This window comes from Aythya fuligula, chromosome 3, assembly GCF_009819795.1.
Source record: "Aythya fuligula isolate bAytFul2 chromosome 3, bAytFul2.pri, whole genome shotgun sequence".
Classification (NCBI taxonomy): domain Eukaryota; kingdom Metazoa; phylum Chordata; class Aves; order Anseriformes; family Anatidae; genus Aythya; species Aythya fuligula.
Genome location: NC_045561.1, coordinates 92,143,743 through 92,157,111, shown reverse-complemented (window position 1 = coordinate 92,157,111; position 13,369 = coordinate 92,143,743). Strand labels below are relative to the sequence as shown.

Below are 13,369 nucleotides of genomic sequence, written 5' to 3'. Positions count from 1 at the left end.
CCTGAAGTTCAGAAGGCTGTTTTTTCTTATCAGGTTTGAACCCTTTTCAACCTCTAGGGACATCTTCAGTATGGCAGTGCTTGTGGATTAGGGATATAAAACTGTGTCCCAGAGGATAATGACAAAGAGTCAAGTTCAGCTTTGTGAAATAAGCTTCTTCTGAGGAAAGTTCACTTTGACCAGTTCAAGCTTCTGCTCCAAACCGCACTCTAGTGAACATCTTAAACAGAGCACATAGTACAGGTAGTTGCACTGAACTAAGAGTAGGCACTTTGAAGAGTACTCTGACTCACCATGTTACAAACCCATGACAACCTATCTGATCCCAGAAGCTGCACACCAGTTATTCATTAAGCTCTCCATCCACATTCACACACAATGAACTGTTTTTAAGACAAGGGAAGGTCAAGTAGTAAGCATTACTTTTCTTTGCACATGCTTTTTGATATCTGTACCTCTTCTTCAGGTGATCTTCAGAAGTTTCTCAAATAAATTAAGCTAGACCCAATAAAAGCTATATATCTGTTTCAAAAGCAAGTAAAGAAATCAAAGGCTTGAAGTGTGGCACATTGCCCAAAGGCTGCCCAAGTGGCCACCTGCCTGTCTAGCCTCCCTCTCTTCTGATTGTGACTCTGGTTGTTCAGAATTATTTTCTTTTGGTTGAGCTTTACATGAAAATTTTGAACATGAATACATTCATCACAGCAACAAATCTTCACTTTTCTTGAGAAACCTTCAGGCATTTTGTTTTATGGACTTTCCAAAGGTCATTAGGAAAATGCAAAATATTAAATAATTACAGAGGAATGATCCAAACTTTTAAATGCTTATCCAAAATGATCTGGACAGTTCATTGTTTCAAGGTCTAAAAGTCAATACAACCTCCAATTAATAGAACGGAGAAAATATCAAAAGACTTTTTTTTCAGGAAACGCATTAAAAAAATCTGCTGCAGCCATCATATTCTATTTCTTGAGTTCACTTTCAACTCAGCATTCAAATGACTGTATATGGATACTGACAATCAATGACACTGCATTCATATGCACAACTAATCAAACAAAAGGTGCTCACATACACTATGCAAAATTTCTAGAGGAATACTGTACTCAAAAATGAAAGACATAAACACATAAAGAAATTGTAATATGCTTGTGAGTTACCTACAAGCAGAAAATGAGACAAAGTAAATTGGATAAATTATTCATTGTAAATTAGTTTTTCATCTCTAGGATTGAGTGTGAAAGAACAACAATTACATATGACATTTGTGGCTGGTCAACAAATAGATTCAATTGGTTTAAGCATGCAGACAGATATGTGGTGCAATTGCAAATTGTGTGGGAAGAAAGCCTGTGTTGACTACTTTGTTCAAAATTCAAAATATTTCCCCTAAAATATTATTTACAAATTCATACTGAACTTTTCCTTCTACCTGCACACAATAAAGCTTTAATTATTATCTCAGTCCATAAGATAGCAGCATGTATTTGGATTATGCTCACAAGTGTCTCCAAATTGTGAAGACAGAGATTTTCATTGCAAACTGTTGGATGACAGGAAGTCTGAGAAAGCCTGCTGGGAATATAGATTTTGATAGGACACAGGAGGATCTCCAAAACTGAAGGATCTCCAAAAGACAAGATGCTTGCTATCATGTAGGTAAGCAAAGTAGAAATACAAATGCATTATTTAGTTTTTATTGGAATACTCTATTATAACCTAAATTAACTTTTAATTTTGAGTATATTTGGTGTTCCTGAGAGGAAAACCAATGTGGAACTGGCTGAATGGTTTCCTAACCTTAATCCAGCTGCCTCAACTGCTGCTTTCTGTATATTTGCCATCTAGAAAATGCCTAAGAAAGGTTTCCTGAAATTTGTTTAATACCCTAGGACATTTACCGGTACTGTAGATTAAAATAAAAGGTTTTCTTCATTCATAATCTTAAACTTAAATTACAAGGATGCTGGTTTGAAACTTGTCATGTGTAGATTAGGAAAAGACAGTTCTGCACAGCACAGGAAGATCTTATACATTTTGCAACCAACAGATAACATATTATCTGTAAATGAAATATATATATATATATATTTAATTCCATTTATTTTAAGGAGGGCTTTATACTCATTTAAAGATGGAAACCATGTTGAGGCAAAAATAACAGAAAATTACTTAATTTGTCTCCTTTTTTGCAGCTGTTTTTCAGCTGTGATTTTTGTCATTGACAGAATGTGTGCCCCTGATTTGAAGTAGTTGTGATCTAACCCATATTCTACAAATATAAACAGGTAAAGCTTTACCAACAGTGATTAATTTCTATTTCAATTTCTTTTGTTCCAGGAAGACCGCTGATTGGATAAAATTGCATTCTCTCAATAGTGACAGAATTACAGAGTGGACAGGATGTTCATCTTACCTTTGGATTTGCTACTTCAGGAAAAAGTCAGACACTATATTTGATGGTACCTTCTCCTCTACTTGAATATCTGTTGTTATGGTGATAGTTGCAGGAGGGGAACATTAATAAGGATGGCTTGAAAGCTTTGATGTTTACAGTATAATTACTATTAACACCTCATAAGGAAGGGTGACAGTTAATATCGCTCCTTGCTAAATATGCATTATTATATCAGTTTATATGAAAATTAAGTGAGTTTCTATTTGTTATGTATCTGTAACACAATTATGAGTACAAATAAATATACATTATATATATTTATGCAATAAGAAGGATTCAGAAGAACAAAATAAATATCTTTGTTTCTCACTGAGGATATAATTTGTTATTCCTAAGAACTTGCCTACAGTAAACAGTGATTTTCAACTATAATACTGTCTTTAGACTACATTATAGTCTGTGTTGCTTTTACATGATATAGTGAAAGCTAACCAGCATGACCTTCTCATATCCAAAACTAAGCTGTGAAAAACTCTGTAAATGCCAATCACCCAAGAGACCACATTATATCACCTAGGCTGTAATTCACCAGCAGGAGGTACGCAGTAGAGGCAGAGGAATTATTGGACTAGAGTCTCCAACTTCAGAGGTACATGAACTTCACCACTTTGATTTACATGTGTTATTAATGCATACAGTTACTTACATATTCTTCATATGCCTCATGTGCAGGTGGCGGGGGTGGTCTGTAGCCTGGGACTGCTGGGGCACCCCTTGCTCGAGGGGTAGGAACGCCCCTCGCTACTGGTGGGACGGGAAGTGCTCCACGTGTCACTGGTGCTCCTCTGGGGGCTTGGGCACCTCGTCCAGGTGGGGGCGGAGGAATCGCACCCCCACGGCCCCTGTGGGCAGCAAAAAAAGATGATCATTTTGAGGTGTACATCAAGGGAGGATATGCTAGTGCTACCTCACTTTAAAGGCTCTTATACTTTTACTACTATTTAAAGTATCGTATAACTCGGAGGTTTTGGCAGCTACAATATCAAGCCCTTTTAGGCAGTATCTCAAGCAGAACTCCTGTTATGGAAAGGCATTATTTCTAAGCTATCCAGTACTTTTTACACCTGATCCTCATATTACTTGTACTAATGAAATCCTGGATCATTGTAATTCAGTTTTGTGGAGTCACTCTGAAGTAGTTCCAAAACAAGAAGAAAGTAAGGACTTTTTTCTGTTGCTTTCAAAGTACAAGAGCAGTCATCACTGTCATTCACATGTTTATTGGTGGGTGGGAGAATCTGTCTGAACATAAGATGGTGCTCAATGGCAGAAACTAGCACAGTAAAGCAGAACAACAGTATAAAAGGAGAGTAAGGACATTTTCTCCTGTCTAATTTAGATCAGCACAAGCAAAGGACATCATGGGATTCATCTTTCCCAACTGTACAGAGACAGCACTGCATACAAACAAGCACAGAAGGGTTTAGCATCCTTCCATTTATTTATATTGTACCCACTGCACCATAGTAATTGGTATGTCAGAAGAAACAGCAGCAGCTGTTCTTGCTTAAAAGGAGGCTCTTGTAACTATACTGTATGCCAAACTAGAAGGACAATATGTCAGGGAAGCAATCTATGAGTTTCCTTTTAGAGTAGTACGCTTTTGAGTGTGCTACTGTTTCTGAAGACTGTGCAAGTGGCCAGTACAACCATATGTGATGCTGGCAACACTTAACAGCCAGGTCCAGAGATGTGAATGCAACTCGGGTTTCCCTCAGCTGTATAAGCCCTGATCAGCTCTCTTCTGAGACAATCAAGCCAATGGTGTTAGCTTTTGATCATCTTTATTTTACTACAACTTTCAGGAGGTAACTTTACGCAAGTATATTTAACTTAAAACGTTTCAGTTCCATTTTATTTTAATATTCTCTTGGGATTTCTACTGCCCACATATGGGGGACCCGTGCTGGAGCAGTTTGCTCCTGGGGCATGGACCCTGTGGTATGGAGCCACATGGGAGCAGTTTTTGAAGAACTGCTGCCTGTGGGCAGCCCCCGCAGGCTCAGCTGGGGAAGGAGGCATCCTGTGGGAGGGACCCCACATGGAGCAGGGGCAGAGAGTAACTGAAGGAGTGGTGGAGACAAAGTGTTAGGGACTGACCGCAGCCCCCATTCCCCATTCCCCTGTGCTGCCTGGGGGGAGGAGATAGGAGTGGGTGGTTGGGGCAGAGCTGTTTTTAGTTTCTCACTGCAGTAGTCTGTTAGTAATAGGTAAGAAATTACATTAATCTCCTTATGCTGTTTGTTTTGCCCATGTTGATAATTGTTGAGTGTTATCCCTGTCCTAATCTGAACCCTTGAGCCCTTCTCATTTCATTCCCCCTGCTCCTTCTCCCCCCTGCTCCTGCAAGAAATGGAGCCCAGCACACCACTGATTATGCTTTGAATCTAATTTAAAAGTTGGCAGTCTGGTGCAGTGATGTTCTGAACATCACTATTAGTAAGCCCTTCATAGATCTTAGGTGTAACAAAGAGTGGTTTCTGAGTCCCAAAAGTCTTCCACTACAAGATGGTCATGAATGCCAATTGTAACAAATCCTATACATGGCATCATACATGGATAAAAAAGTTCATTCAAAAACTGAGGGAAAACACTTTCAGGGAAGAAAGAAAGACCATAGGTAAGATCAGCCAGTTCAATTACTGAAGAATGACTCATCTGTGTGCTTAAAATCAGGAGGTCTATTTCCTCCAAAATAAAAGTGGATTTCTTAGGACCCATCTTGAAATGATCTCTGTGGAGGCCTCCAAGTAGCTAGATAACTTAACTTAGGTGGCAAATTTTAAGGATTCATGGTCAAAAATGGGTCTGGAGGAGTGCATTATACAGGTCTTCTGAACAAGCAGAGCTCTCTGTCAACAATATATTTAAAAAGTAGTTGGAAGAATTCTGGAAACATTCATATATCAATGCTTTTAGATGATATCAATGAAATTCATATAGAACTGATAATACAAATGAAAAATAAAATTCAATGCAATATATATATATATATATATAACATTATACATATAATATGCACAAAAATAAGTCATGATTTGGTAATAAATGAAGTGTTATCCAGACTATGTGGCCTTCTCTGACTATGGATCAGAACGCTTATAAAACCAATGGTTTTATGATACTGACCATACTGATTCTGTGTCAGCATTACAATACTTTTTCTTAGACATATCCTTCTAGTGGCTTCATAACCTGTTGTGATTTGCAGCCTGTTGCTGGTATACCCTGACTATAGGCTCTACAGCCTATATTTTAGAGCCTGGAGCAATATAGACTGCACAAGTTCTTAGAAGAAAAACCTTTTGGTTTACTGACCATAATGTGTATTTTTTTTCTTTTTTCTTTTTTTTTTTTTTTAAGAAAAGCCAACCAACCAACCAAAACAAAATAAAACAAAAAACCTCTATGCTTGTTTTGTCATTGTTTAAATTTTCTAACACAACTAGCATAATAGTTCAGGTTACCACACCTTGAAGGAGCTGCAGGTGGCACACGGATCCCTCTTCCTCGAATGCCCCGTCCACGTGCTGAATCCTCAGAACCATTCAAATATGATAGCTCTCTCAGCTGCTCCTGACGAATTTCATCATTATAATCCTGAAATGTAAAAGATAAAACTTGCTGAAACTTTGTATATTGGCTGAACTGCCAAATAACCCAAAACAGAAATTACATAGATGCTATTTGGGTCAATTTCCCGACATTATCACCTGTAGGATAAAATAGGATCTTTCTATATGCACAAATGATATGAAATTGAAGTATTTGTGGGCTGGAAAGCTACCTATAATATGTGGACAGACAAACTTACATGTATACTTAAGATGGCCATAAACAAGATATACACACAAAATAAAACATGTAAGGTACACAAGGCATAAAGACAAAGTAGACGCTAAGGATATATCTTTAAACAAGATGCAAATGCACTTTCACATAAAAAGGTACCAATCTCAAACAGCTCAAAATCATATTTATCAAATTATAAATACCTGATATATTTTTAGGCAGACAGCATTGGTAACTTTCACATACTCCAAACACAGATTCCATCTGCTGATGCACCTTAGCATGAAAAATTACACTGGATGCATTTGTTTGGATGGTTTAATCATAACATACCAATAATTATAGTGTTATGAAGTTAAATTCTACATCCATTTCTTTTACTGAATTTTATCATCGTTGAATAATGTCCTTAGTTATTCTGTATATCTACTAAACCACTTCTGAAAGGAGCTCTCTTTAGGACTCATGAGTAAAAATGCTATGTTTACTGTATAAAATTGTTCAATTATATAAAATAGGCCCATTCTCAGACTGCAGGGTATCAACTCTGCAAGCTTCTGTTGTCTCAGTAAACAGAACATTGGATGAATATCCTTTTCTTACTGACACAAAATATATAATATTGGGTAATTTTAACTTATTTTACAACCTTTGTCTTAGTCAGAATTCCCTTTTTTTTGTTTCCTTCATTTTATTTTCAGCTCCTTGTGTGCTGATCATAGAAATAAGAGCCCTCTGCATTAATCATCCCTCTGGCAATAAGTTCTGCAATAGTTAACTAGTATTTCAAAACAGAAAATATTATTGAATTTCAACCCTTCACTTTTTCATCCTTCAACTTGCAACTGTCATTGACAGGCATGCCAGGATCTGAAAATGCTACAGTACCTGCTACAGTCACCTCAGATGGGTGACTATCCAGGCTGCTTTACAAATGACACTTTTTAGCCAAGTTAGAGACCAGACAAACAGTGAGATGGAACCTAGACTTTACTTATTCCTAATCCTTACCAACTTTCTGGAGTCAGACATATAATAAATGCTTTGTCAGCAAAGTAGGTGTAAGAAATTTGTAGATAATTCTAACAGTAGATGGCTGACACACTGAAAAATAGAGCTGCAATTTACAAGGAGTTTGAGAAGCTTGAAGGGCCAACAGAAACCTTTTGCAGGCCAACAAGAAGTGGTGCAGAGTTCTGCACATATGCTGCAATAATCAAGCCCACACATTTTTAGAGGCTGGGAAATTACAGGTTGAGTCAAAGCACTGCTGAAGATGATCTAGTGGATGCCTGTTTGAATATTGAATATAGGGTGTTCTCCTTTGGAAATAAGGTATATTTCATACAGTGCTACATTAGAGGAGTACAGCCAGCAGCTCAATAGAAGGTATCCAATTTACACAGTGTTGCTTATGTCTGACCTAGAGTATTTTATCCAAGTTTGGCCTGCCAATTTAAGATGAATGTGGTGAAACTGAAAAAGGTCCAACAGAGGACTACCAAGGTAGTCAGTGGCCTAGAGTATATGAGGAGAAGCTCAGGAATGTGGACTTCTTTAGTCTGTTGAAGAGGAGACTGAACAGTGATCAGAGGAGTTTGCAAGTACTTGAAGGAGAGCTACAAAGTGGTGCAGACAAAGAGGAGATTTGGGCTTCTCATGAGGAAGAAGTCTTTCACTAGATGGATAGTGCAAACCTGGAACAGGCTATACAGATTCAAGACTCAGCCAAACAAAGCCATAGTTGTCCTGATTTACTGTTTACTGTTGTCAGTAGGAGTGAAGAAAATCTTCAATGGACCCTTTCAATAGACATTTTTGTGACTGTGCAGCTCTCATCCATCTTCCTCAGTGCCCAGGATATTGTGTATAGATTTGCCTCTTCAGCAGGTGCTATTGTAGGAAGGGAGAACATCTGGTAAACCTGAATTATGAAACCAACTAAAACTTGAAGACAAAGCCCAACTCTTGTGCTGAATAGTTGAGAAGTTGGTGACCTGAGGCAGGTATGAGTGAAGAGGGGTTGGAGAAACAGGAGAAGTTCTCAGACAGTTCTGCAACTGTTTTTTATTTAATCTTAGGAATCAATCCCAAAGAGACCCCACAAAGGAACTAAGCCTCTTTCTTCCTACAATACTGAATCAGAGGTACGGGCAATCTATTGAATGATATGATGCTGACCTTGTGCTCTAAGAGAGTGTAGGCCTAGTCATAATTTTACTTCTAAATTTCTAGGAAGTGCAGCTGGAATAAATCCTAACAATTCAGTTCAGAAGAGAACCACATTCATACAGCATAATATGTGGCATTTGTAGCAGAATCATAATTAAGGGTAAATCCCAAATTTTCTAATAAACAAGATGATAGCTTTCTGATCACAACATTCTTCAAATCTTTTTGCACATTTTTCTGTTGTTTTAACATTAATGGTAATAAGATATATACATTGTTCTAGAGAAACGTGTTCTGTAAAACACAGAGGGAAAAACACAGATAGGATCAATCAGGTCACATTTACAGCAAAATCAAAACATGTACCATTTACTATGCCTTGCTTAATATCATCCGTTATTCACACTGGCTCTTCAAGGATTAGAACTTCAAACTAGCTGATTGAGTTTGCCCTTCAGGTTCCACAGCAGTGCTAGGAATGAGCTTCATTAATAATGAAAATAAATTTTGTAAGAGTAAGATGTGGGGGGGAAAAGAAAGGAAGAAGAATGGAAGAAGAAAGGAAAGAAGGACCTGCAAAGAACATAAACTTAAACTTTCTGTGTTGCTGCTTTTAGAATGTTGTATAAATGAACTTCTACCAGAAACTACCTCAAAGCTACTATTCCTTGGTCAGATGGGCATATCATTTATAATCTTAGCATTTACTAAAAGACCCCCCCCCCAAAAAAAAAACAAAAAAACACAACAACAAAATACAGCAAGACCTGCAAATCTGCACCATTCTATTATACAGTGCCTTTTATTTTCCTACAGGTTATTTACTGTATTCCCTGTTAAGAAATATGCACTATGCATTTTAAAAGAGCAAGAAAAAGACAATAAGGTGTATGGAGAACTGTAATTAAAATGCTGGGAATCCTGAAAAAAAAAATCTATTAAATTACTATATATAGATCATTTATCTTACATGCCCTTTAAAAAAGCATAATAAAAATCATAACCTTGAAACCTGAAATCTGAAATTTTGAAAAGAAATGCTCTTTTCAACTCTTCATTAAACAGAAACATAACACTGAATTAATCTTTTATAACTGCTACATGAGTCTAGCTAGAGACAGAGTATCCTGCTGAATATTTAATTGTAGCTGAGTTCAGAGCTTAGCACTTGAGCAAATTATGCTGCAGATGTTTCATATATATCTAGTCCCGAGAGAGTACAAGATGTTGCAAGACATACCTATACTGAACAAAGAAAAATGAAGTAGCTATACACTGTAGTAATACGTTGTTTTAGAAAGAAATCCCTACTCCTTCTATTAAAATAAGCTCATGAGAAATGTGCTGTACTTACTAGTTTTTCTCTAATTTAGGAATCTTATAGCTCATTATCTACATTATCATATATATATTGTTCCTGTTTATATCCTTAAAGACATTATTAGCTAGCTATAAACAGCTTTTGGATTCAATGATACTAAGGGTGCCATCTGCTTACATCACGGTGGTCAGTGTTTGCAAACAACCACTGTAGGTGAGCTAACCACCCACACCCATAACATTTCACCTAAACATGTATCTTGACTTTAAAAAATACTGAGGATTTACAGTCTTAGCAAAGTCACTAGCACCCAGGTCCAGCTGTCCTGGTTTCAGTTATTATAAGAGTTAATTTTTCTCTTAGTAGCTGGTATGTGTTGGGGATTTAGGCTGAGAATAATGTTGATAACACACTGATGTTTTAATTGTTGCAGAGCAGTGCTTACACTAAGCCAAGGACTTTTCAGCTTCTCACACTGTTCTGCAAGTGGGCAGGCTGGGGGTACAGTAGGAGCTGGGAGGGGGACAGAACCAGGACACCAGCAAATCACAATGTTCATCTAAGTGCCCCAAAGCAAATTAAGCATTAAGGTAAAACCCTTAGTTTTCTAAATTACATGAACACATTTATCCCAAACTACCACAACAATGCTTATTTATGAGGGTGTGGAACGGTTAATTAGGTCAGTTGCCTTGACTGTGCTAGGAACAAAGGAAAGCTGTCAGTATCAAAATCAAACCAGTGACAGCTCACCCAGGGGCAGTTCTGGCATGGAAGTATGGCAAAAATGTGAATGCACATAAGCTAGGAAATGTTAGAAACCTTTTTTTTTATTTTTTTTTCTTGTAAAAAGGAGCAAAATATGGCGCAAGCTGCAAAACCTGATCTGAATTTAAAAGATCACACAGTGACAAGGGAGGAGAGTTAATAAAGAAATCAAAGGGTAAGACGTAGACAGAGGCAACAGATTTCAGGAATATCTATCTATCATTAGCATAACAAAGGCTCATAGAAGTCAAGGATAAATCAGTCCCTTAAGGACTGTGATCTCCTGTCCTGATGTGTTTTGCAAGTTTAAGTTCTTTCCATGTATATGAATGATTTGCACTATTAATAAATATCATTACTCTTATCTGTGACAGCTGAATTTCATTCTAACTCCATAGTTAAGGGGAAAGTAATTTATGTTAAAGGCAAACTACCTTAAAAATGCAGATTTATGCAACTCAAACGAAAAATGATAATCATAATTCTTCATATTGACAATGTTGAAGTATGAATAAGATACACTTGGTCCCTTATATGGATGACAGTTTATAGCATACTCACACTTACTCACACTCCTTATCCAAGCTAGCTATATGTATCATGTGAAGGACAGACTACTCTCCACATGGTGTTGGTAAAACTAAGGTACCATATTCTACAGACAAACAACTACCTGTTAGCATTTTGTATTTAAGTCATCAAACTTTCCATGATTTTAATTCAGTGTAAAAGAAGTTGTAAAATATAAATGCTTATCTTCCAGTTATTTTCTGTATATTTCTTAAAGTGCTTGCTAAGGATCCCAAGGCAACAATACCTGAAATTTATAGCTGGCCTATATAGAGAGGTTTCAGATAACATGTATGACAGATCCTCAGTCAAAAGAATCATATATTACCTTAAGGACCACCACCTCTTTACAGTAAACCTGAATAGACAAGAACAGAAATGTGGTCCCATGGTCCTGAAAATCTCAGTCTGTACTGCCTGAACACTCTCTCTCAGGCTTGTAATTTTCTCTGAAACTGTTGCCAACAGAGAGCTTCACATTCACAGACATAGGTATTCTCCATTCTGCATTCCTCTCTTCCTGCACTCAGCCTAGCAGGTAGCAGAAAGGCAACAGGAGATGGATTTGAACTCCCCTGGCACTTCTGCCTCCTGCCCAGTTCCCAGAATCAGTAAAAGAGCTTTAGGGCTCCATAAATTTGCACAGATTTATTGAAGCTAGACTACCCCCCCTAAATCCTGAGGTTTCTGTCTTGGGGCTATATTTACGTAGCTTAAGCACCAATTAGCTTGAAATTTCTACTGAGTAGCTGCTTCAGAAAACCCATAGACAGCCAGTAGGGCACAGAAGATCCAGTGAATTACATGGAGTTAGGAGATGTGAACACAGCCCTTTTAATTTTTCTTTTAGATACATATGAACTAATTTTGGGCACTAAAAGAGACATTGTTCTCGTGCTTTCTTGTATATATGGGAAAGCATTAAGTCTGTGAGCATACCTGGTAGTGAGGAGCTTCCTGAAGTTGCTGCTACTTTGTGCTTATGTGGCCTTATGACAGGGAGTTGCTAGGATTCAACTTCAAAGCATGGTGAAAGTTGCTCACCTGGACTCATGGGGTCAGGATCTCCAGTTTATTGTACTGAAGAGGCCAAGAACCCAGGAATTCCCACTTCCTAGCTGAGTGCTTTAATATCAGACTGTTCCAAAAAAAAAAGAGAATTATTACTGGCTGCTTAGTATCAGAAGAGCTTGGTGAACTAAATCCTTAGCTGACAGAAGTATTTTAGCATTTCCTTATATTCTAATATCCAGTTCCAATATTCTATAGCATTCAAAGTGTAAACATATCAGACTTTTTCCTGCACACATCTAAAGCCTCTCTCTATCAATGTCCACTTAAACTTAGGCAATTATGCCACGTAGATTGTATAGCCCTCTCAATCACCGAAAATTAAGGTGAGGCAGTATCTCAGCTAGGCATGTAGATCAGGTGGATGGAACTGCATCCTAAAACTTCATTCTTTGTCTCTCTAATGAAAATTCAAAGTTCACTGTAAAGTACAAGATTAATCTATAGCAGAGACCATGCCCAACCAAACAATTCCTGCAAGGTTCAGCAGAACTGTGGAAGCTGGCTCTAGTCCACCCTATGTGGGTTCTGATGGGTATGGCATATGTTCTCAACAGTATATGGAGAAGCTCAAAACTGACAGCTGTTTTGATGTTCCTAGATAAGATCTGTGTTCTCTGAACCCATATTTAATGTATATGCATGGTTTCCTGGTTACCTACAGTCGTGACCATCTGTTGAGATGGCTTTTTGCCCATTTGTAGATTGGTCTGATTATTTCACTAGAGCATAGGTGCCAGGTAATGATAGGTTTAGATGGACAGCCTGCAGTGCGCCACAAGTGATAATGCTTCTGCCAGAAGTTCTCTTCCGTGGCTCCAATATTGCATTAACACCACATGCCTCTTTGCATTTGACCATACATATTGGAACTTACATAAGGCCATTCTGTGTGCATGCAGTTCTTTGGCAGACAGTAACCCCCTCCCCCCGACAAATGCATAAAAATATAAATATAATCCATCTGACTCGAAGGAAGAAATGTGATTTTCTCTAAGCAATTGGCAACTTAGCCAGATCCACAGCTATAAACATTATGTCCTTTCACTTGCCACATTAAAAAAAAAATAATAAAAAAGAGGTTGTTTTACCTGCTTCTAGTCTGTCTGAAAAATAAACCTTAATTGTGTGGGTCACTCTTAGAGACTGGAACACATAAAACAGACTATACATTTCTCTCAGTAACATTTTGAATGTGTTGCAGCCAATATGAG

General features: G+C 37.6%; 1 protein-coding gene across 1 annotated transcript in view; it reads right to left on the bottom strand.

The window, feature by feature from the left end:
* KHDRBS2 (KH RNA binding domain containing, signal transduction associated 2) overlaps positions 1-13,369 on the bottom strand; it is a 346,168-nt gene that overhangs the window by 106,455 nt on the left and 226,344 nt on the right. Inside the window, exons 5-6 of the mRNA XM_032184045.1 lie at positions 5,934-6,061; positions 3,108-3,303 (exon numbers count right to left, since the gene is read on the bottom strand). Coding sequence (XP_032039936.1) covers positions 3,108-3,303; positions 5,934-6,061 — 324 coding nt within the window. The remainder of the gene's footprint in view (positions 1-3,107; positions 3,304-5,933; positions 6,062-13,369) is intronic.